The sequence below is a fragment of the Desmodus rotundus genome, chromosome 7 (genome assembly GCF_022682495.2).
Source record: "Desmodus rotundus isolate HL8 chromosome 7, HLdesRot8A.1, whole genome shotgun sequence".
NCBI classification, from domain to species: domain Eukaryota; kingdom Metazoa; phylum Chordata; class Mammalia; order Chiroptera; family Phyllostomidae; genus Desmodus; species Desmodus rotundus.
In genome coordinates this window covers 29,518,560-29,543,937 of record NC_071393.1, presented here as the reverse complement: position 1 = coordinate 29,543,937, position 25,378 = coordinate 29,518,560, and the positions used below count along the sequence as shown (strand labels likewise).

Sequence of the window (25,378 nt, the reverse complement as noted above, 5' to 3'; positions counted from 1 at the left end):
AAATCAAAGCGGTTAAAAAAACAACAATTCCCAATAAACAAAAGTCCTGAACTGGATGGCTTCACTTGTGAATTTTACCAAATATTCAAAAAGAAAAAACATTTATCCTTCTCAAAATATTTCAAAAAATTCAAGAGGAGGAAAGACTCCCAAGCTTATTAGGATAAGGCCTGCTTTATCCTAATTTCAAAATCAGGTAAAGACACTACAAAGAAAGGAAGTTATAGGCTATATCCCCAATAAACATAGGTGCAAAAATCCTCAACAAAGTATTAGCAAACTGAATTCAGTTATACATTAAAAAGATCACACACCATGATCAAGTGGGGTTTATTCCTATGATGCAGGTTGGTTAAATACCTGCAAATCAATTAACATGATACACCACATAAAGTAAATGAAGGGAAAAAATCCCATGATCTTATCAATAGACTCAGAAAATGCATTTGACAAATTCAGCACCCACTTATGATCACAACTCTAGGCAAAGTGGAAATAGAGGAAACAAACATCAACATAATACAGGCTATACATGACAAACCAACAGCTAATATCATACTTGATGGGGAATAGCTAAAAGCATTTTTCTTAAGATCGGAAGAAGGGATGTCGGCTTTCACCACTCCTATTCAACATAGTTCTGGAAGTCCTAGTCAGAGCAATTAGACAAGAAGAAGTAAAAGGCATCCAAATTGGAATGGGAGAAGTAAAACTGTCATTATTTTCAGCTGACATGATACTGTATATAGAGAACTCTAAAGATGCTGCTCAAAAACTACTGGAACAGATCAACGAATTCAGTAAATTAGCCCTGGCCAGGTAGCTCAGCTGGTTAGAGCATAATCCCATACGCCAAGGTTGCAAGTTCAATCTGTCAGGGCACATACGTGAAGCAACCCAAGAATGAATAAATAAGTGGCACAACCAGTCGATGGTTCTCTCTCTCTCTCTCCCCCCTTCCCCCCCACCAAGTCAATAAAAAAAACTGTAAGAGATTTAAAAAGAATTCAGTAAGTTAGCAGGATACAAAATAAATATCCAGAAATCAGTTGCATTTTTATACACCAATAATGAACTATCAGAAAGGGAAAGAAACTAAGAAGACAATCCCAGTTACAATTGCATCAAAAACAAAATAAGCCCTGGCCAGGTAGCTCAGCAGGTTAGAGCATTGTCCAGATGACATGCCAAGGTTGTGGGTTTGATTCCCAGCCAGGGCACGTATAAGAAGCAACCAAGGAATGCATAAATAAGTGGAACAATAAATCATTCCCTCTCTCCCTCCCCCACCATCTTCCTCTCTCTGTCTCTCTAAAAGCCAATAAATAAATGTTTAAAAAATAAAATACAAATAAATATAACCAAGGATTTAAAAGAACTGTACTTGGAAAATTGTAAGACACTGAAGAAAGAAATTGAAGAAAATACAAATAAATGGAATCATAGGCCATGCTCATGGATGGGAAGAATTTACATTGTTAAAGTGTCTATACTACTGAAAGCAATCTATAGATTCAATGCAATTTCTATCAAAATACCAATGGCATAGTTCACAGAACTAGAACAAATAATTTATATGGAGTGAAAAATTTATATGGAACCACAAAAGACCCCAATTAGCCGCAGCAATCTTGAGAAAGGAGAACAAGGTTGGAATTGTCGTGCTACTTGATATGAAACTGCACTACGAGGCTGTAGTGACAAGAACAGCCTGGTGCTGGCATAAACACAGACACATAGAGCAATGGAACTGTGATGCTTTTCACAGTTCTTTTATTTGTTTTTTTTTCAATTTTTAAATCATTTTATTGTTGTTCAATTACAGTTGTCTGCATTTTCTCCCCACCCCAGCAATTCCGCTGCTGGGATTATACCCTAAGAGCCCTGAAACACCAATCCAAAAGAACCTACGCACCCCAATGTTCATAGCAGCACAATTTACAATAGCCAAGTACTGGAAGTAGTAACCTAAGTGCCCATCAGCAAATGAGTGGATCAAAAAACTATGGTACATTCACACACTGGAACTGTGATGCTTTTGAATGCCTTGTTGAAGGTCATCACGAAGTATTTCAGGAGCAAGGGCTAAAATCTTATCGCAGCTTTCTTTATCTCCAAGAATGTTTTGGTCAAGGCATATTCTTCAAAGTAGTAGTTATTTATTATGTTTATAGATTTCCAGACAAAAGGGTGAATTTTTTCACTTAGGTGAACTTTCTTCTTAATGTCTTGACAACCCTTCACAAGGCTCAAATACTCAGCAGTCCCCAAAGTACTATGGAGGACAATTTTCTGACTGATTTATCACTGACCCAACAATGGACACCTCTTCCAGAACATACCTAGAGGCAATGCTTAAATCCAATGTCCTCCTTCAGTGCTCCATCGATGATACATACGGCCATCGTCATGAGGGTCCAGCACTGGGGACATTTGTCTGCAGAACTACAACACCTCACATCACCATAGTCTGTCAGGTCAATGTCAAACACCAGTCCTTTCTCCTGAGCCTAGGAAAGCGCCCGGCTTCCCTGTATTAGGCTGATGGGGTCCATGGGAATATAAGGCACCTGTAACTCCTTTTCCAGATCCCTCCACCTGTTGAAGGATTGGTGGCGAATGTCAAGACCATTTTTCAATGTGAATGAAAACTGACGGTGTTGAAAATAACTCTTTATCACTCTGCCACAGTTGAGCCAGCGCTAGTGCTGGGCGTAGGGAAGGGGCTCCAGCAACAAAGCTTGAGCAGCTGGGCAGCTGGGTGCCTTAAACGCCTCCTTGGAGTGCGGTACCCTGGGACTGACCCTCACAGTCCCCCTCCCCTGCTCAAAGTATACTTAAAGATTAAATTATATGTTCGTAACTTGCTCTGCTTTTCCTTAATAACACATAAATTTTATTTAATTTATCATGTTTGATATAATTTAATACTTATAATTATTTTTCTTTTATTACTGTGAGCTTTCTTCATACAATTATAAGCTTCAAGGGGAGGAAACTAGTTCTGTTTTCCTTACTATTATCTTCATAAACCTAGCTCAGTAATAGAAAGCTGGTAAATATTTAATGAATGAATGCATAGGTGATTCATAAGTTAATTAATACTTTCAGATGAGGCTTCCCAGAAAATTTGCATGTCCCTCTGAACAATTAATTAGTTCAGCTTCCATTCATTGAAGGCCTATGTGGTGGCCAGTATTGTACAACTTACAAAGATGGATACAAAAATGTCCCTGCCTGGGGAGCTTCGTGTCTAGTGGGAGAAAAGATGGGGAAATATACAGACACAACAAACATGAAAATCACAGTAGTCCATTCCCACTACAGCAAAACAGGTAAAACAAAGTCATGCCGTTGAGGCAAAGCAGCGTATGTGACCTTGACAGAGAGAAAAGATTGTCCCGGCAGGGAAGGTGAGGCGATAAACAGCAGGAGCAGCTCTTTGCACGTCGTGAGCCGGACAAACCCTCACCCCAGCACACAGCCGAGTGGGTGTTCAGTTTGGTCAGGGATCGGTATGCTTAGGAAATGGTCACTCCTGCCGTAGAAAGTCAGTGTGCCTGCAGAACCTTGGATGTTCATGACGAACTTCTCACTTGGGCCCGCAGGCAGTGGTGAGACCACGGGAGGCTGTGAAGCAGGACAGGTTCTTCGACCTTTTCCCGCCAAAGCGCTCCTAAAGGTAGGGAGCAGGCGTAGGCACCTCTGGGGCTTGGGGACACAGCCCAGAACAACCTGCCATAGGGCATTTCTTTAAAGTCTTGCTTTATCTTAAAAATGCAAGTGAACTTTGTATTCTATTCCATACATATATTTTTAAATACAGAGCCTTGTTTTCAGTTACTTAACCATTTAGTAAAATGCCACTCTAAGAAAATCCTGATTATGTGATTATTCTGTAGCTCTCTGCGGAGATGAGCAAATCTTTTTGAGGAGGACAAAATAAGGAGAATATCCATTTTGTTTACTACTGTATCTCCAGCACCTCGAAGAGTGTCTGACCCTTGGCATGTGCTCAATACACGTTTATTAAATGAATGAATGATGGGCATCGAATGACAGGATAGGACCAGATGTTCCATAAAGTGACACGGGCAGATGGCTGTCAGACTCTGTAAGCGGCACAACCCAGAGTGGGGATTTGGCACTTCAGGCCTCTGCTGCCAGATAGGCGGTGCGCTAAATGAAGTAAATCCTTAGCTCAGTCGCTCACCTTGGACGCCACAGCCCACCAAAAGCTTGGAGATTTAAGAGGGGTTGGGTGGGTGGGGAGCAAATGCAGGTCTTTACTTACCTCTGAAATAATCTCAAAGAAGGGTGAAGCACTCAGCAGGGAAAATTGTAGATAAAAACAGGCTATTAATAAGCTAAAAACAATAACCAAAAAAAACACCACCCCAAAACCAGAGCTGTCCTCTGCTGCCTCTCTAGAAGTTTCCCTCTCTTAAACCTCACCTCGGATGACTCACACCTTCCCCTCTTTCTTGCAGCCCAACCGTGAGTCATCAGTCACTCCTGCTGAAACATCTAGCACCCATTCCTGCCTCTGTCTTGACAAAGCTCCCTTCCACCTGTCACCTGTCCTACCTACTGAAATGTTATGATTCTTCACCGGAAGTCTTATTTCCTTCACTGATTTTCATCATCCATTGCTTGCCATGTCCTCTGAGCTCCAGTGGTATCGCAGGTTTTGCCACCTTCGGGCTATCTGATAGCATTTGGTGCTGCTTTCCTGTAACACTGACTGCTCCATGAAGGCAGGAACCAGGGCCCCGGTACGATCGTACCTCACAGCTTCCACAGCCTCCCTGGGCAATGCTGCAGCATCACACGTGGCCAAGTTGTGGGCTCACTGGTTGGCAAGGGAGCTAGAAGTCAAGGAAACCTGCCTGTGGGCCCCTGCAGCTCCTCACAGGGCTTGCCATCAGTTTCTGATGAGCGCGAATCTTCAGATCTCAGTGGAAGTTCCGTAGAGTTCATGTCCCCAGAAAGATCACAGCTGGAGGCCAATGTGGTCTGCCCAGAAAAGCTGATTCCAGGACTAAGAACCACAGGGGCCTTCAAAGACACAGAGAAAATGAAGGACTTAAACAAATATTTTCCCAGGAAGGCCTCAGTCTCTGTTAGGGTTTCCAAGCTGCAGACACAGCAAAAGTGCTGTGGGTGGAGGAAGGAGCTCTGCGGGCAGTACGGGGCTTCATTTACATTGGGCATGGCGGCCTCATCCCTAAGATTTCTGTACCTCTTTCATGAAAACCTTGATTACTTTTCTCCCAATCTGAACCAAAGTAGTTTAAATACAACCTGCCTGATAAACAGGAAGGAAGGGAGGGAGGAAGGGAAGCGAGGGAGGAAGGAAGGAAGGAAGAAGACATTTATAAAATTCCTACACACTTTTTCTTTGTGGTGAAAATTAGCAAAATGACGGACAGTTTCCTGCTTCCACGTGAGACTTGCATTCACGTTTTCCTGGTACCCTTTTCTCAGACAAGGTCACTTGGAGGAGAATCTGCGGGGAACCAGAAGTTTCTTCTCTCCTTTTTTATCCTGCTGAGCAAGGGGTGTTGCAGCAGAAATGTCTCCAGCAGAAGTGTGACCCCCCCACCTACAACATGAACTTCCTGAGGACAAGGACAAGCAGTTCTGGTCCTGGAGGGCTGTCCTATCAGCACAGGCTCAGACAAACAGCAGCACAGCCCAGGGGCACACTCTGCACAGATGACTGTCTGTTGAACAGGGGAAGCAGGAGTGTAAAAGTCACGGGTATTCTCATTTTTAGTTGTTCTCAAAATGCAGCAGAGCCCCGGCTGGTGTAGCTCACTGGATTGAGCGCTGGCCTGTGAACCAAAAGGTCACTGGTTCGATTCCCAGTCAGGGCACACATCTGGGTTGCGGGCCAAGTCCATGGTTGGGGGCATGTGAGAGGCAACCACACACTGATATTTCTCTCCCTCTCTTTCTCCTTCCCTTCCCCTCTCTCTAGAAATATTTTTTTTTTAAATGGAGCAGAAAAAATGTGTTGAAGACAATTCCTGCCCCCTACCTCTCTTTCCCGATTACTTACTGGTATTTTAGGAAAGTGGTGGGTTGAACACAGGTGTTTTTCTCTGTTTCCTCACCAAATCCCAATGAGGTGAAAATGAAGGAATAAACAAATGTAAATCCACAAGGACAAGAGAATGGGGCAGAAATAAAGCTGAAAGAGAAGGTCAACAAATACTTGGATACAGAGAAGGAGATGGAGGAGAGACACTGACTTACCAAATCACAGTGGCCCAAACCCCACTGCTAATAAAAGGCAAACCAGTTCAAGAAAAGACTCAGCCCTGACTGCTGTGGCTCAGTTGGTTGGGCAACATCCCACAAAGCAAAAGGTCACTGGTTTGCTTCCCAGTCAGGGTTCACGCCTGGGTTGCAGACCAGGTCCCTGGTTGGGGGTTGCATGTGAGAGGCAACTAATCGATACTTTTCTCACTCTCTTTCTCCCTCCCTTGCCTTCCCTAAAAAATAAGTAAAATCTTTTTTTAAAAAGCTACACAGGTACGACAAAAAGTTGAGCTGAGGCATGGGGAAATCAGCAGACAATCTTTTAAAAAGAGCAGTTACATAGCTAAATTTCTCCTTCTGCACCCTGCACAGAGAAGCCCCAACCCCTCCCCCCTCCCACTGGAGGGCTTTGGGAGAACCAGACACCAGGCACCATAGAATGCAGAACACAGAGATTCCTGACGTCAGAGTCTGCAGGCCTTTTATCGGAGGCTGTTTGATTTGCAACCCGAACAGGACACCCCTGACCCTTACCCACCCTGCCCAGAGATCATTAGCCATCTACCCACCTCCCCTTGACAGATGGACAGATGGGCGATTTAGTAGTTCTTCTCTGGAGAAACAGAGCAGCTTCAGAGACACTGCTATTTGGGAACTCCACCATCAAAAAGCCTACAGAGAAACCCCTTGGAAGAAGCCCCGCTTCCTCGCAGAGCTCCCAAACAGCTTCTTAGTGACTCTCTACCCAACACCAGACATTTGAGAAAAGTAGGAGAAGGAAAAATAGGAACAGAGACTGTGCAAGAAACCTTATGGTTAATAGCCTCAGAGAGAGAAGGGATGAAACTGTAGAATGTTATGCAAAGGATAGAGAAAACGATGACAGCAATGTTTATTGAACATTTGCTGGGCACCAGGCGTGTATTAAAACTAACCGCATCTTGGTAACATGCTTTCATCCTCATGAAATGCCCATGAGTTGGGTACAGTCATTTCCCTCATGTTACAGGTGACAGAACTGGGACGCAGAGAGGAATAGGAACCTGCCAACAAAGGAAGGTGTACTACACATACTTGAATCCCTTAACGACTACCATATAGTGCCCCCCAGAGATCCTTTGAAAAAACTTTTAAAACAACTCAATCACGCAACATGAGAAAAAAAGATAAGAAAATTGTAGGATCAATCTAGGAATTTCAACATCTGACACATATAGGTACAAAGAGGAAGAAGAGAAAGTGGAAGGAATTATTTTTCAATAGCATAATAACATTTCCTGACATTTAAATGGAATGAGTTTTCAGATTAAATGAACCAAAAATAAATGAATGGAAAAAGAGGACCTACACCAAAGATCCATCATAGTAACATTTTACAGCTCTGCAGATGAAAAATGCAACCTAAAAATGTCCAGAGAGAAACAAGAGGTCACTTTTATACATCTTTTAAAAATATCTATCAAAACATGTGTATGGATTTGAGAGAGAGAGAGACATCAATGTGAAAGAGAAACATGGACTGGCCGACTCCCATACCCCGACAGGGAATCAGACCAGCAACCTAGGCATGTGCCCTGACCAGGTCGACCCCCAACCTTTCGGGGTGGGACAATGCTCCCACCAACTGAGCCACACCAGCCAGGACAACCATCCAGTCACTTTCAAAAGACTGGAATTAAAAGTGGCAGCAGACTTCCCAATAGTAATTCTGGAAGCTAGAAGTCAATGGAGCCTTCTGAAATTTGAGTCAAAATTCTACCCCACCTAACACCAGTTCTGCACCAGGCGAGCCAGAAGTGAGTGGGAGACACAGAATGCGCGGGAGCTGGTGGCGGACTTGCCTGCAGCAGGGAAGCTGAGGGGGGACTGACTTCTCACTGGCTGCCATTCTGTTCTGCTTGAATGTTTAACATACGCTTATAGTACATTATTCAAAAAATGTTCTTAAAGCCTTTGAAGTATGCTAATAATTAACTGGATGTGGAACCACCTGTCTTAAATAATACAGCACTTGGGTGATTTCTGGTTCTTCTGTGCTGCCCCCACCACCCACAAGCATGAGGCACTCTGGGTCTGTAGGCAGAGGGAAAGGAAGGTCAGCCAGACCTGTTTGCTGCCAGCGTGAGAATGCACAGATCATCTGGGAGACAGTCGTCTGGGAAGCCAAAGACTCATCTTTAGGTCATTTGAGTAATTACAAGAGTGTAGATGAATAAATGGGCCTGGAGCAGCCATGTGAGTCATTGGGTGTGGGTGAATGATAGGAAAAAAGTAAAGTTAGGGAAAATTACTTGGCATTGCACCTCCACCCTTGCTGGGACCTGACATTTCCTGCAGGAATATGTACTACATGTAGGAAGCCAAATTGCATCTCCGGCTCTGTCCTTGCCACTTCTTTTTCTTACTCCTTGCCACCTTAATGGGAGGAGCTGAAGTCTGGTTGAGCGATTTGTCTGTGAACCATCATTAAGGAGCGTACGGATCAAGGTCCAGATTTTGAATTGCCCTTACCTGTCTCTGGGGGAGGAGAAGCTCTGAGATGTTCCTTGTGAATGAAGCATGAGCTAAGCCTGATTATAGTTCTGCTCACATACTTGATGTGAGAAGCAAATTAAAGCTTAAGAACCTCTCTAATGCACTAGTGATTTTTAAGCCCTTTTACGAGTCTGTGTTAGATGTAAGGTATGATGAGCTCTGGCCAGGCGGCTCAGTGGGTTAGAGTGTCTTCCTGATGCATCAAGGTTGCGGGATCGATCCCTGGTCAAGGCACATACAAGAAACAACCAAAGAATACATAAATCAGTGGGACAGCCAATTGATGTTTCTCTCTCTCTCCCTTCCTTTCTCTCTGAAATCAGTCAATAAAAAGAAAATTTGAAAAATAAATAGCCCTGGCTGGTGTGGCTCAGTGGGTTGGAGCATCATCCTCCGCACCAAAAGGTTGAGGGTTCAATTCCCAGTCAGGGCATATACCTAGGTTACAGGTTCAATTCCTTCGGTGAAAATTTAAACTAATAAATAAATAGCATGATGCTATGGTCATCTTTTCATGAACATGCTGGTAAGAATATATTCTAGCACTTTATCTGAATGATATTAGGTCAACAGCATCAGCTTTTGAAGAGAGACTACCTTAGTCTTTAATGCTGGATACAAATGCCATACGGGGAATTACTGTTTTTCACATTTTACCGGTCATAATCTTTGAAGATGACTCCTTCTCCTTCCCAATATAAGACGGCACAGCTTATGTAAAAGTTTCCCTATGACATATTGCAGGAAAATGTGTTATCAGCATGATATAAAGATTATAGTTTACATCATTTGTAGCTCATAGGAGGTGTGAAGTCAGACGGTTTGAGTTGAAATCCCGGTTCTACCAGTTGTTATCTCTGAGATCTTAGCAAATTACTTAGCTTCTCTGTGTCTTAGGTTTTGCTCTGTAAAATGAGGTAAAACCTGCCTCATACAATTAAATAATCATGTAGATTTTATGTATAAATATATATGTATATACATATAATATATATATATCCCTTAACATACAGTAATTGGCATACAGTAAGCACTCAATAAATGCTAAATATTATAAAGCATTTTTGTAACTTTCAGATAAACTACCACTAAACTACAATTCCCACTTATTCTGCACAGCAAAACCCAAAGCATGCAGGGAAAGAATTGTGAAATCTGAGAAGTGCTGTACAATATAAAAGTGTAGTATTCAGCTTCTTATTACATTTCTATACAACAGAAAAAATTCATATCAGAATCTGCCTCTGAGGCAGGGGTGTCAAATTCATTTTCACTGGGGGCCACATCAGCCTTGCGATTGCCTTCAAAGGGCGGAATGTAATTTTAGGACTATATAAATGTAACTATTCCTTAACTAGGGGCGAGAAGCGCTACACTTGGCCCTTTGAAGACAACCGCGAGGCTGATGTGGCCCCTGGTGAAAATGAATTTGACACCTCTGCTCTAAGGAATGTTATAATTACAAAAAGAACTAGTGAATTGGTTAAAACATTTTTAATTCTGTAAGACAGTGAGTATCACTTTGAGTGGTAAGGGAGAGGAAGTTAATGTACAATTACTTTTAACTTTATTGAAGTGTGTGGTGGGCAGCCTCCCCAATTGCCTCCAATGCCCCCTGCCTGCATGCATCCCCTCTCCTTGAATGTGGGTTAGAATTATTTAATGGCTTATAACAAGTAGAACGTAGCAACGGCGATGAGATGATCCCTCTGAGCTTGCATGTGAGCACTTTCTTGTGCCCCCTCTTGGATTACTCCCCTGGGGAAAGCCAGCTGCCCAGGGCGAGGCAGCCCCGTGGAGAGGCCCATGGGCTGAGGGACTGACACCTGCCGACACCCATAGGTGTGAGCTTAGAAATGGGCTCTTCCCGCCTCATTGGGGCCTTCAGACAAGACCACAGCCCCAGTCAACAGTTTTATTTCACCTCATGAGAGACCCTCAGCCAGAGCTCCCTGGCGAAGCTGTGCCCAGATTCCTGACCCCCGGAAATTATGAGATGAGGTATGTGTGTTGGGGGCGGGGGAGGCAGCAGATTGTAAAGGGGATAGATGGTGTTGGAAGGAGACTTGACTTGGGGTGGTGAATACACAATGCAATGTGCAAATGATGTGTTATAGAATTGCACCCCTGATATCTACATGATGTTATTAACCAATGTCACCCCAATAAAGTCAATTAAAATTTTGTTAAAATGTTGACACTGTAAAACAAGAAAAATATTTTAAATAAATTAAAAAATAAATTGATAACAATGCACCCATGAAAAAAGATGTTTGTTGTTTTGAGATGCTAAGTGTTGGGACAATGTGCTATAGAGCAATACATAATAAATTGGTACAATATATGTGCAGAAAATGCACAGTCATAGGTGTACAGCTTGGTGAATTTCACCAAATTAGCCTACTCAAGTAATAAGCACCCAAATCTAGAAACAGAACAAAACTAGACCCTTAGAAGCCTCCCCATGTTTCCTCTACTTACTACCCCTTCCTCCAAGAGTGACCACTATCTGGACTTTTAACAGCTTGTCTGTATATGATCGAGAGTGAAAAAAGAGTAGGGGCTGGGTAGAGGGGCAAAGAGGGGAAATGGGAGACATCTGTAATAGTGTCAACAACAACAGACTTTTTTTCAAAGAGTAAAATAAGATAATGAAAAGCTCTGAGGGAACTCACAAGAATACGAGCATAACCTTAGACCAATAACACTTTTGTTAAGTATATATAAGGAGAGTCAGTATAATGTGCTGTGAGGGGCAGGGTATCAAGACTGAAATCATGGCTCTACTCCTCTGTAACTGTGTGACACTGGGTGAGTTACCTGCCTGCGTCTCTGTGTCTTTGCCTGTAGGATGAGGATAATAACAGTGCTTACCTCGCATAATGTGGAGATTAAAAATGGAAATGACTGCCCTGGCTGGTGTGGCTCAGTGGGTTGAGTGCCGGTCTGTGAACCAAAAGGTCACTGGTTCGATTCCAAGTCAGGACACATGCCTGGGTTGTGGGCCAGGTCTCCAGCTGGGGGCGTGCAAGAGGCAACCAATCAATGTTTCTTTCTCTCACACTTCAGCGTTTCTCTCGCTCTCTTTTTCTCTCCCTTCCCCTCTCTCTAAAAATAAATAAATCTTCAAAAAAACCAAAAAAATAGAAATGACTGTAAGTCAAGTAGAACAATACACATAAATGCTCAAAAAGTGTTAGCTGTTATGAAAAGAAGCTTCCGTATGGGTGTGTGAAGCACATTGATTGGACGATGAACCTATACCATCTTTTTGTTTGTTTCACGTCCCGTCTGTCCTGAGAGAGGGTGCCTGAGGGGAAAAGACACGAAGTGCAGACCAGTTGTCTCTTTGTCATTGGCTTTGCTTGTAAGGTGAAGGGGGCGGTATAAAGTTAAAGGCCAAAATGAGGCTTTCATTTATCGGTGGGTTTTAACTGTCAGCAAATCTCAATTCTCCATCGCCATGCCTAAAAATGGACTATTGTCCTCTCAGTAGTAAGCCTGTGTCCGTTTTTAATTTCTCCCCTCTGTTTAAATCTCTTTGCAGAAGGTAATGAAAGATTTAGATTTAGGGAGTGACACTTGGAATGAGATAGAGGCTATAAATAGACACGCCAATGCCAATGAACTAGGTTAGCGAGGGATCCGGCTCTCAGAGTCTCAGAATCAAGGCTCACATTCTTGTCTCCTCTGTGCCCCGACTCTGGCATGCTCGTCGGGGTCTGTAGACAGCTGTGTGTGTTTTCCTACGCATGCGGACACGGAACATGTGAATGGAACGTGTACCAGTGCATCACCGAGGACACAATGCTGAGGGATGTGCTGTGTTTCCGGTGGCAGAGTGATCCCTGTGGACCAGGTCAGCGTCCTTCCCCTGACCACTTTACTGGAGATCCCCGGACAAACATTACTCCCAGGTAGCAACCCCAATGCTGTAGGACCGTGACACAGCTGACATGATGATTACGTGGCATTACTCACCCGTCTGTGAGACCTTGTCAGGGTTAAGGGCCCACGGTGACACTCCAGGCTTCAGGTGCTGAGCTCAGCTTAGCTGCTGGCTTCCTGTGCAGTCAGGCTGCCAGCCCCAGCCTTTGCAATGCCCTCACCTCATGTATAGCTGCTAACATGGCCACTCAATCTTCAAGGCACAGGTGAAATACCTTCTTCTGTGGAGCCATCCTTGGTCACCACAGTGATCTTCCTCCTCCCGATTGCTATAGTACTTGCTGACCCTGACCTTGATTCCCACCACCCACTGCCTTGAACTGGGCTTGCTGGATCGCTGTTCTGCTTCTCTGTTACTGGAGTCTCTTCATAGACAAAGGACACTGCCATCTGTCTCTGTGTCCCCAGCAGCACCCAGTGTGGTAACAGGAGTGCCACTCATGTTCACTGAACAAATGTACACTCCTGGCTCCTCCACTCTGGTGCTAACTATTTTGTCAGCAGTCCATTTATAGCCCCTAGAATCTGAAGCACTGAGGACAAGATGTTTGTGTGAGGAAATGCTGTAGAAATCGGTATCCCTGAATATCGTGTGACATACTACAATTAAAAAGTTGATACAACAGACCTGTCAAGATCTTAGGACAGTTTTACTATGGTTTCAGATTATCAGTGATAATGAGAATAGAATAAGTTCATACATTTCAGCAGATGAGTTTTAAATAGGTAGACCATGACCTTCCACAGGCCCTCCCCAGCTTGAGATTCTAGACTACATATAACCAGAGCATTCAGGGTTTTGTAATTCAGGAAGTTACTGCCTAGAACAAAGACAAAACTTCAAGACCCAAGGGACCTTGAGAGTTCTTTTGCTGATTGCTCAGCCTTTCAGGGGTGCCCAACCTTTTGGCATCTCTGGCCCACACTGGAAGAAGATGAGTTGTCTTGGGTCACACATGAAATACATTGCGACACATAATTACAGAACAATCTCAATGTTTTAAGTAAATTTACAATTTTGTGTTGGCCCACATTCATAGCCATCCTGGGCTGCATGCAGCCCGCGGGCCACACGTTGGACACCCCTGCAGCCATCTGGGACCGATTTTTGTTCCTTCCGTCTTTGCCTTTTCTTACTGACGTTCCACAGACATATTTCACAGTACCAGAGTAACTGATTTGTTTTGCAATAAATTCTGCAGTTAAAATAAGGGTGTTTTTTTGGTATTAGACACAGCAAGCATGTAATTCATTTGGAAAAAGTCAAAACAGTGACGTGAAGTTGTTAAAGGTGTGTGTGTTTCTATTTCCTTAAGTTTCTTTTGAATTTCTGACCATATTTTCTAAGATTTCCATTTTTTCCACAGCCCTTGAAAATTAAATGCAGAGGATTTAAAATTTAGCATTTAACCACAAATAGTAACAAATTACTTCTTAATCTTAAATCCAAGATAGTTTACAAGTCTTTGTCAATTATAATCCTTTCTATTAACGATGTAAGAACTGTATTAAAGGTCAGGAGTGCAGAATCCTCTCTAAGTAAACTGTGCCCCCTTGTGGATTAAAACATTCACAGAGAGGGAAAAAACGTTACAGTTGCCTGGGCCAGTTCCACCTAGTTCTTCCAAAGAGCCCATCCGCAATGTTTAAAAGCAATGTAGACATGACAACGCAGCAAAGCTGGACCATTTGTGTGGCTGGTGGTGGCAACTACACTGACAGGTAGCAGTATGCGTGGTGTCTCGTGCTGCCACCCCGTTCAGCTAGGACAGGGCCTTGAACATACCGAGCACTCGGTGACTGTTTCACAGAATTCTACAGTTAGGAGGGACACTAAACACTGAGTTCAGCAACCACGCATAAGAATCCCTTTCACTGTCCTTGACACTCCCACTTGAATGAGTCCCATAATGAGAAACTTGGCAAATGATACAGCTCATTCTCCTGTCAGACAGGGCTGTTAGGAAGTCTGTCAGCACATTGAGCCCAAATGGGTTTGAGCCCAAATGGGTTCCAAAGGGAATCAGCGTGTTTCAGAGCTGGAAGGAGAGCTCCCAGCCTGTGATTTTAGGCTGGAAGCTGTTAGGCCATCTGGACCTAACTCCGCCCCCTGGAACAACGCTTGTTTGTAACTTTTTAAATGTTGGAGCTGCCCTTTTCACCTACAATTGTGTCAGCTGCTCCTTCTACAACATGTCTTTTGCTCCCACCGTCTCCCGGTCACAACCCTCTGGGTGTCACTGTTTGGGTGAGTGTCCCTGTCAGTGTGCACCATCTAGAACTGGACACGGGCTCTGGACGGGCTTGCTTTCCTGACGGGCGCACGGTGGAGTTGTTACTCCCCTGTGTGGGATGTCACACCTCTTGGAAGGCAGGTGGGACTCCACAGGCGTCTTCAGGAGCCATATCACGCTCCCGGTCACTGTAAGTCTTGTGCCCCGGGTCTTCCGCATCCTTCCTACCCTATACTTAGGTAAAGCTGTAACTCTGAGTATTTGTCCCTGTAAACCCCAGCTAGCAAGAGCTCAAGTGTGTCCGATTGGATCCAGTCTGCCACTTAGCTCTGTGCTGTCCGCATTTAATCAGCATGAGCTCTGTGTTTCCGACCAGCCCCTTTCAGAGACGAAGACCTTTGTGTGGGAAAGAGAACAGAATAAAAATTGTAAGTGAGCTCATGTCCCCACGGCGCCCTTCAGCCGTGTGGCCTCAGCTGGGGGGCCTCAGTTCTGTCCTCTGAAGCAGAGGTGATGACATTAGCTCACTGTGAGCTCATGGGGCCTTTCAATGAGCTGGGCTCAATAAATGTAAAGTATTGCTAGTCATTAGTGTTCATTCCCAGCAACGAACCTAACGGGTGAAGAGCTTGTAGTTTTTTAATAGAATAAATCCATGCAAAGTACACAATGAGACAGCTTTTCACACAGGAAAAGGAAAGGGAGTTGATCATTTTTAATCAGCCTGTGTTTAGTCTAAAAACTTCAGCTCTGTCTCCTTCCCCAGAGAATGGGGCAGGGGCTTCATGTCTGCTCCACCTGCCCCGCCCGGACCAAAGCCCAAGCTCAGGCTGCCCCCTTGGTCCGCGTACCCATACCACTAACTGTAGGGCTCCAGGAACAAATCCTCCCCTCCAGGGGTGGGGGCAGACAGGGCACCACACTGATTCCGAGATGTCTGAAATTCCACTGGTAGCCTGCAAGCTTCACTCTCTAAACACCAACTAATATTGGAATTTGAGAAGACATTTAAATGTCTCAGTTCCTTAGCAGCGCACAGTGAACATGGTTTTTCTTTTTTTTTCTGAAGACTTCAGAAGTCTCCAGAGAGAAGACTAGAGGGACTTGGGCTGGAGTGAGACAGCAGGAGATGCAGAAGAGAAACCGTCTCCTCTGCAGTGAGGGAGTCCAGCAGATGCCCATCTCACGCGGCCCCCTTCATCACAAACGCTCTGCCCGCCCTCACATCCCTGCAGGGAGAGCCTGTCTGTCCTTCCAGAACTAGTCAGTCCCACAGGCAAGTCTTCCTTAACACTCTAGTCAGAAATGACCTCCTGTACAACATTACTAATTTCTTAGGTGTGATAATGAGGTTGTGGTTGTGGAGAACAGCCTTATTTTTAGGAGGTGCTTGATGAAACATTTAGAGGTAATACGTCATGCTGCGCTGTCTGCAACTTACATTCAACCGGTGGAGCAAAAATATACATACACATATACATGCAGACAGAGATAAAGCAAATATGGCCAAATATTGACAGTTATCAAGTAGAATGACCTCAAACTCCTCGCAATTCTGCTTCACCTTCTCAGCTTATTTTTCCGGTTTCTCTAGTCTCTCAAAGTCCAGTGTGTACAAATATTTATCGTCAGTAATAATTACTATTTTTGAGTGTGTATACATTGGCACGTGTATACCATGTTTCAATGCCAGGCATTCCATGTACACCCTTTCAACAGTCTGACCCGCGGGCGTCTGATGCTCATTTTAGAGAAGAAAAGACTTGGAGAGGCCAGGGGCTTCCCTGGGGTTTGGGCCACTACTTACAGTTGCCTCTCCGCAATGCCAAAGCTCATCCTCTTTCTAGGGCATCATGCCGTGTCTTGAATTGCATACAGTGTTCTAGAAACAGTCTGCAGAGGTACGTGCTGTACACACACAGACACATGCACACGTGTGAACACCCCTCCAGAATTTTATGAGTATCAGTCCATAAATCAGAAAGCCTTTGGGTGAGTCACTTCTCTCTAAGCCTCAATTTCTTAATCTGTAAAATGAGAGAAGCTGATTTTAACATTTCCAAAGTCCTTTTTATTTTTCTGACTGACATGTGATGGCTTGGATGACTGAGACTTTCTCAAATAGTCCATGTAAAGTAAAACACAAGAAAATTATCTTCCCACTCACCCAGGTAAGTGAACAGGTCCATTCAGAAAAGTGTGACCACCCAGCAGGAGGAGGTGCCTGCACCACTCGGTCGCCCAGGAGCGAATAGCTTGGCTCCTGCCCGGACATGGAACAGCAGCTACTAGCAGCTACTACGGCTCTCTGGCTTCGGTACTCATAAACCGCCTGTCTGCACAGCCTGGGAAAGGAGAACTCAGTTCTGCAAAAGAACCTGCGCACCAAGCACCGTGGCCTCCCCCGGGCGGGGGCCCTGGGTTCTGCCAGGCGCCTGTGCTGACGATGGCTGCCCTGAAAGGCCCTTTCTCCGCGGAGTCTGCACGCAGACTGAACTTCGAGATCCCGGCATGCGCGCCCTGTGGGCACTCAGCCCGCATTCCAGAGGCAGAAGAATTCTGTTAGGCAGATGAGAGAAAAACAGGTATTTTAAGTGCAGCATCCTAGTTTCTATTAAAAGTTCCCCGCGGCCTTTTTCTAAAGCGAGATGAGTCACCATTGGCTCTATGGGGAGCCACCTAAGAAAGTGGGCCCGGTGCTCCCATGCCTGCCCGGCCGCTCAGGCCCACGCGGGCTGACGCGGAAATGCGGCCTCAGTGTGTAACCGGGACAGTGTCCATCAGCGTGTGAGGCTATGGGCTTCGTTAAGCTGGACCAAGTGAACTTCCTTAAAAGGGTCATCGAAGACATCGACCTGACCACAAAAGCAGTGCTGGCTCGTTGTACAGAACAGTTGTTAAAAAGACTTCCCTAATGAGTGTTTTAATGTGAATGAGTCAACTGGTGACAGAAATTGCCTTTTAATAATTTACTATTATCTTCTGAAATGGATTCATCTTCAGAATATGTGGCTCAGTTATATAAAAGTATTTGTATTGGAAAAAAAAAAACCTTACTTCTGCTCCCATCTCTTCGAAGAGGTCTTGAAGGTTCGAGAGAATCTTTAATAAATGGAAATGCCCCTTAGAGAATAAAACCTTAAATGAATCTGAACTGGCTGCAGGCACCAGTCAGCTGAGCAAAAGCTCTTCTAGTAGAGGAGAGCATTTTTGCGGAGACACCTCCGCGCTTTACCCTGGTCTTTTGTTGAATTCCCGCTTTCCAGGTGCGAGCACGGGGCTCCGCAAGGGTAATTCCCCCAAGCTCTCCCGGGTCCTCTGTCAAGTGCCTGAGCTGCATGCAGAGGCCTCCACGGAGGGACGGAGAGCCCACACCCCCGCGACGCGACCATGCGCGTGAACACAGACAAGTGCACTGCCAGCCCCCAGCACCCCCTCCCCCCCCTGGCAGTGCCAGGCTCCCAGCGGGATTATTCCCTGACTTGGGGTTCTGCCACTAACTAGCTTTCTGTGCCTTGACACTTCAATTCTCCAGGGTATAGTTTCCTCCTAAACCGAATCTTGATGATCTCTAAGGTCTTTCCTAATGAAGATGAGTACTTGAATGCCCAGGGAACCCCAGGCTGGCCAGTGGGTGTTCAGATGGCCCCTTCCCACTCCCCCGCCAGGCGGCACACCCATGCTCAGGAGCCCCCACAGGCACTGCCAGGCCTGGTTACGTGCAGAGTCCTGGACCTTATCCGCTTAGGCTACAGAGCAGGGCAATGGGTTAAAAAAGCGCAGAAGGACCTCAGAAATCTGCTAGGTTCCCAGTGGCCTCCTCGAGACTGGGGAGCTGAGGTTCAGGAGAGACTAGAGATACATGCGCTGGCCCCAAGGCTCCCTATCTTGGTGAAGTTATTTGCATTCGCCGAGTGCCGCCCTCCCTGCGCTGCGTGTTTAATTCTGGGTATGGCATAAATAGACCCTGGCTCTGGCAAAGCACACCACCCACCACTGCGCTACTTTCCTTTTGGGACATCGACCAAACCTGAGCCTTTGATTCCCTCTAGTGGCTCCAATCGGCACTTTCATAGCTGATGTTTGCATTTGTTTATTCAATGTACAGGAAGTGCCTACCGTCTGCACCAAAGTGGTGCTGGGTTCTTCATCTGAGCATTGTTGCGTCTAGTGGAAAGTGATCAGGGACAGAAGTCAGAGCTCCACTTTACACGCTAAGCTTAGTACAGTGCAGACTGGCCAATTTCCTGCTGCTATATAGCTGCCTTATGGGGACTGAGGGAGGGTGGGTTTTATATGGCTTATTTCTACCACTAAATGAGCTGTAGGATGTTGGGTGACTCCTTTATCCCCGGGCCTCTGTTTGTGCATGGCTTCGATACAAATCAATCCAGCAAATATTTACTAAGCCACTGCAGTGTGTGACACCGGGGCCCGGTGCTATTGGGATGCAGTGGTGGACGGCACTTAGTGTCCAAGAGCTTATGGCTGACGGGAGAGCCAGGCCTCCAGGAAGCCATGTGAACATGGGGCACGTATGCGGTCGGTCAGAGCGTGAGCTGTGCAGTGACGCAGATGTGGGCAGGCCCTGCTCTGTCACTTCCCAGTCTGTGATTTTGGGCAAGTTGCTAACTCCCTCAGCAGATCTGGAGAGTAACCCTTTCTTCGCAGATCTGAGTGCTCATTCTGGAGCTAAACCACAGGCAGTGCTCACTAAAGGGAGGCTACACCCACTGCAGAGTCAAGTGCTAAACAGAAACAGCAGAAGCCTTGCTGAGAATGTCAGTGAGACCCTACAAGGGACTTCTCCTTATTGGTTCTTTTTTTTTTTTTAACGCAATTTTATTTTTTTAATTTTTTTCCAGTTTATATAAATTTTTTTTATTCAGTTACAATTGTCTGCATTTTCTCCCCATCCCTCCACCCCACCCCAGCCTGTCCCACCTCCCTCCCCCACCTCTACCCTCCCCCTTGATTTTGTCCTTGTGTCCTTTATAGTAGCTCCTATAGCCCCACTCCTCACTATCCCCTCCCCACTCCCCTGTGGCTATTGTTACAATCTTCTTAATTTCAATGTCTCTGGTTATATTTTGTTTGCTTTTTTCTTCTGTTGATTATGTTCCAGTCAGTTAAAGGTGAGATCATACGGTATTTGTCCCTTACCGCCTGGCTTATTTCACTTAACATAATGCTCTCCAGTTCCATCCATGCCATTGCAAAGGGTATAAGCTCCTTCTTTCTCTCTGCTGCGTAGAATTCCATTGTGTAAATGTACCATAGTTTTTGGATCCACTCATTTGCTCCTGTTGGTTCTGAGAAGGAAGGCTCCTTTCTATGCGCAGCCTAATTCTGTGGGCTCCGTTCTTTGCTGCAGAGCTTGGGGCCCACCTGCTGTTGCTCTTAGGGCGGAGGCTGCTCAGGGCTCTGACTCCATCAGCCCTGCAGAGACAACCTCAGGCCCCTACTCCCTTCTTCCTCATTTTGTTTTCCTGCAGGCAAGATACAGGCCCTCCTCCTCCCCTCAGATTTGCTCCTGATCAATTCTGAGGAATGAGCAGGGAATAAGAGATAGCCTCTGTGTTTCTGTTAGTCGTGATCCTTGGCCTCTGGTGCTTAAAACCCTTCTCAGGTGGCGGAGTGATTTTGCTCCAGGAGAAAAGACTTCACACAAGCCCTTTTTTTAACTTGGAGGTTGTATAATATTGTTGTATTGTGAATGGCTTGAAGGAGATCATTTTTCAGACTGTGCTTCTTTATTTATCACCGTGTAAGGAGATAAAGGAAGATCCAGAGATAAGGCACACCTTGAATGCCAGACACCTCATACCTAGAATCTAGGTGTGTTTTATTATACCAACTCATCAGTCATCAATATTGTAGATTTAATAGTCAGCAGTGTCAGAGCCTTGGACAGGTACTAAGAGAGAGATTAATAGGAAGGAGAGAAGGTGAGCTTGGAGTCCAAAGTTGCCAACAGGATACCCTCCCTCGTAAAAGATGAGAAAGTTCCGGGGAAAGAAAGCCGAAAGTGGAAATGAATTCTTGTTGGCTAAATGGACATCGGATCCATGGAGGGAGAAGGTTCCAAACGTGGTAACTCAGAATTTCGCTTTGGATAGAAAGGGTTGAAACCGTAGGATATGAAACTATACAGAATGGAAGGTAGGTTATGGGGATGAGGGAACGTGTGTTCCTGGAGGAAGCAGGACCTGCCCACAAGAGCCTGCTTCTTGCCTGAGGCTTTCCTGGGAGGCCAGGGAGGGTAAGGGTCTCTAAGGAGAGTGAAACTGTGCCTGGAGCCTGTCCAGGGAAGATGCTAACCCCTGCCTTCCCCTTGGTTTCTGTCCTATTGGAAGCCTCTGCTAGTAAGGGAGAGAAAGATCAAAAGACAAGTTGCTGTTGACCTGAGTGATTTCATTATTCATAAAAACCCTCTAAGGCAGGAAAGACAGGCATCGGTAGGAGTGTAATTTGGGGGCTGGGGGACAGTTAAGGAAGCTATGATGAATTCAGTTAATGCAGGAGCCTGTGTGGGGTCCTGGGACTTCTAGCACTTCTGGTCTAGGGTTCTTCCAACACCTGGACTTGGCCCTGGCCCACAAGAACACCCAATAACGATCCGGTGTAATACTTGCTTTCCACCCACTGCTCGGCAGTTTCTGCGGTCCTCATGAAAGGTTTCCCTCTTTCAGTGTCCTACTATGTCGGAACATCGGGGACTCACACTGAGATCAGGAGAGTGGCAGAGGAGAAGGTCACTTTGCCCTGTCATCATCAGTTGGGGCTTCCAGAAAAGGACACCCTGGATATCGAGTGGCTGCTCACTGATAATGAAGGAAACCAAAAGGTGGTAAGTATATGCCCACTAGAGCCCCTCCCCTCTCCTCCTTCCTTTGCCTTCCCTCAGCTCCAGTCTTTCTCATTGGGTCAGAAAGGACTAGAATCGCTTTTTTCATCTGCTGATAAAGACTCTAGACACAAAACTATACACAAGAAAGGGTATTTGGGTTGTTGGGATAAGAGCTTCTGTGTCCTTTGGGGAAACAAGAGCTACTGGAATTCGCCCAAAGAGGGACTCCGCACTACAAAGGTCTTTTCTAATGGGACACACTGCAGTCACTTGATGCTCTAGTCTGGGGCCAGCCCTTTACCTCTAGTAGGAAGCCTGCTCCTCCTCCTCCTCTGAAACCACAACCACCTTCCTGTGCCACAGCTTTGCAGTCGTGACTTCCGAGATCTAAGGCGACATAATATGGTAAACGTATGATACAGAGGAACAAGTACAGGACATGAATGAAAATGTTTAACACATACTGAGCTGGCCGGCAAAAGAACAGACACTGATTCTGTGGCTGGAAATGAAGAGCTGGCCCTGGCTTTCGGGTGCAGGTTGCATAGGGCCACCGTGAGGGTCCGCTGGTTCTGACCAACTTTGGCGGTGTCAACAGAACTTGTAGCACTCTGTGCCTGCCGGTCCCCCGCTGGCCTTCGTGGAGATGAGAACTAAGTGACCTACTGTTAGGGTCCTTTCTGCCTTGACTCTTTCAGCCCCTGGCTCTTTCCTCAACCCAGGTTTTCTATCATAAATATTCTCACCCGCTTTACCCACTGACTTATTTTTTTTATTCTTTTGATGAAAATTTTGTGCTTTAAAAAAAAATGTCTATAACCTAGGAAGGCTGACCTCAGACTTTCCTTCTTTTACAGAACTTTACTTCTTTCCCTACTAAAAAGTAAAAAGTTGTCCTTTCCTTTCCACCATCTACACCAATAAGATGGCTTTTCTGGGCAGAAGCTAAGGTGTCACTAGAAATAAATTACAGGATCCCTGTTGGAGTTCACCTGCTTAAAGAGCTGCCTCCATCACCCTGTTGTTTTGACACTGCTCGTCCTCTCGTCCTCAAGTGCGTCGCCCTGACTCTGTTCTCTGCAGAGCAAGGTCACCTTAACCCAAGCAGGCTCGTTCCAACAACATCCTCGTCAGACCCAGTTTTGAATAAAGTAAATAAGAACACGATTTCCTCTAATAAAAATCCAAGAATGACTCCATTCGTCAACTTTCACCCGAATGTTTTCATTTACACTAAAGAAAAAAAAAAAGAGTAGCTTGGTCTTGTAGCCAAGTGAACAGTAAGGGTTAGGAAGTTAATCATTGATTAAGGAAGGCCACTGATACTGCTTCTGATAGCGCTCTGATAAGCAGTCACCCTCCCTCCTTATCTTCAGTTACTATTCCGAAGTAAGGAGTGTCCTGTATCCACCCATTCAGAGGAGATCAGGGCGTGTTCAGGGTGGTATGGATGCAGACCTTTATTCACTTATTCAGATCACACAAACTCATTTTGCACTTACTGGTATGCCACTCTAGGCCCTGGGATACATGAGTAAAGAAGACTTCGGAGCCCAGGCCAGGTGACTCACCTGATTAGAGCATCATCCTAAGACACCAAGATTGTGGGTTTGCTCCCCAGTCAGGGCACATATAAGAAACAACCAATGAATGCACCAGTAAGTGGAACAACAAACTGGTGTTTCTTTTTCTCTCTCTCTTCCCCTCCTTCCTCTCTCTCTCAAATCAATAAATAAAAAAATTTAATAAAATGAAAAAAATATCAGAGGCCAAGCTTTTTGGAAATTTCCAGTTAAATGGCATTCAATAATTTAAAAATATACATACTTTTAAGTAGAGCACAACAGGTTTTAGCTACATGCCAGGCACAACATGTTTAGCGCACAGTATGCGATTTAACTTGCTCCTCAGAGGCTTATTTGTCCCATTTTACAAATAGGGAACTGAAGCACAGATACACAGAGGGTGAAAGTTGCTTAAGGTCACCCATTTTGCACTTTGAAATTAGGCACTCTGATGTCAGTGCCCGGGCTGCTCACCACTACCCATACGTAGCAACTTCACCGACAATTTGAAATTGTGACACGCTGTGTAGGACACAAGGGGGAGCCCTGGCGTGTTCAGCTCAGCGGACTACTTGCGGACCTGTGGGCCAGGTCCCCCACAGTGGGGAACATGCAAGGGGCAGCCTATCCATGTGTCTGATGTTTCTCTCCCTTTCTCCCTCCCTTTCTCTCTCTAAAAATAAATACATAAAATCTTTTTTTAAAAAGAAAAAATGAAGGAGGATTCGAGAAGAAAATTATTCCAGACAGAATTAATTATGCAAAGACCCCAAGGCTGGAAAAAGATGGGCTGGAAGATTAAAAGTCAATTTAGTATACACCAACGTTACCTGAAAAAATTTACTTTTAAAATCTATTTAGTAATCTTAATAAATATGGATTCCCACTGTACTGGCACTCTATCTGAAGGAGTTTATTGAAGAGGTAACTATCATGATAGAAAGAAGAGTATTCTAGATAAGTACAAAGGAGGAGCTATTGGCCAAGAGTAGTTGGAGGAGGGGAGAGGTTTCATGGAAGAAGGTACATCTGAAAGAAACACACTGGAAAAACAAGGCACCCCTGCGTGCTGGTGGAAGGCGTTGCCCGGAGGAAATCCCAGAGCACAGACCAAAGGCTGGGAGTTCCCGGAAGCCACAACCAGCTGGCGTAGGGGAAGTGCAGGTGGTGAGCCTGCAGACGTTGTAGGACCAGCACACGGGAGCTCAGAACTGTCCCTGCAATGTCATGGAGTTCTTAAAGGATATCACAAGTGAAAGGGCCTCGTTTGCATTTTACAGCACCCACTGTGGCACTGTGTGGTGGCACACTGGTTTAAGGGACACTTGAGTAGGAACAGTATCAGTTAAAGAGCTTCAGGCGACACAGTAAGGGCTGACACTGCAGCCATGGGCAGTTGGTATATAAGGAAGGGGTGAAAATTTAGTGAGTAAAGTTGCCAAAACTTTTTAATTGCCAGGGACTTGGGAAAGAGTGTGAGGGTGACTGAGAAAGAGAGGATACAGGAAGGGTTATTGGACACAATGTGGACCTTAAAGTAAGCTAACCAGTGACCCAGGTCCCAGGCTTAGCTTTGCATTTTAATCTGAGCTGAACAGATTTCATCCCTTTTGTCGGGGATGCTCAGAGATGCAGGGAACTGTGGGGGTGGGTGAGCAGACTCAGGCAGAGTTGAACTTCAGCCTTGATAGGATGACCACTAGGACTCTGGAGCACTCCTCCTGGTTCCAGGGATGGCAACACAGTTGAATTTCCAAAGAGAGACCACCTGCCCCAAGGTCAGTCAGGGGCACCCAACAGAACCTTTCCCCCCTAGTTTTCCGAAGGAGGATTGAAGATAGAGGTGTTCCAGCATCTCTGGCCACACCTCCAGCCTTTTCCCCCTTTCTCTCTAAGTCAACTAGAAACATCCTGAAGCAAAACAGAAGGAGGGGCTGACATCCGGTTCCTTCAGAGTTTCACAATTGCCATGCAGGGCC

General features: G+C 45.3%; 1 protein-coding gene and 1 pseudogene across 2 annotated transcripts in view; one reads left to right on the top strand and one right to left on the bottom strand.

Moving 5' to 3' along the window:
* Nucleotides 1-25,378, top strand: part of CLMP (CXADR like membrane protein) — a 105,371-nt gene that overhangs the window by 62,331 nt on the left and 17,662 nt on the right. For both annotated transcript variants that reach the window (XM_053928020.2, XM_045192713.3), the window contains exon 3: nt 21,677-21,834. In XM_053928020.2, the coding sequence (XP_053783995.1) occupies nt 21,677-21,834 (158 nt within the window). The remainder of the gene's footprint in view (nt 1-21,676; nt 21,835-25,378) is intronic.
* On the bottom strand, nt 2,015-5,214 carry LOC139441060 (DNA primase small subunit pseudogene; annotated as a pseudogene).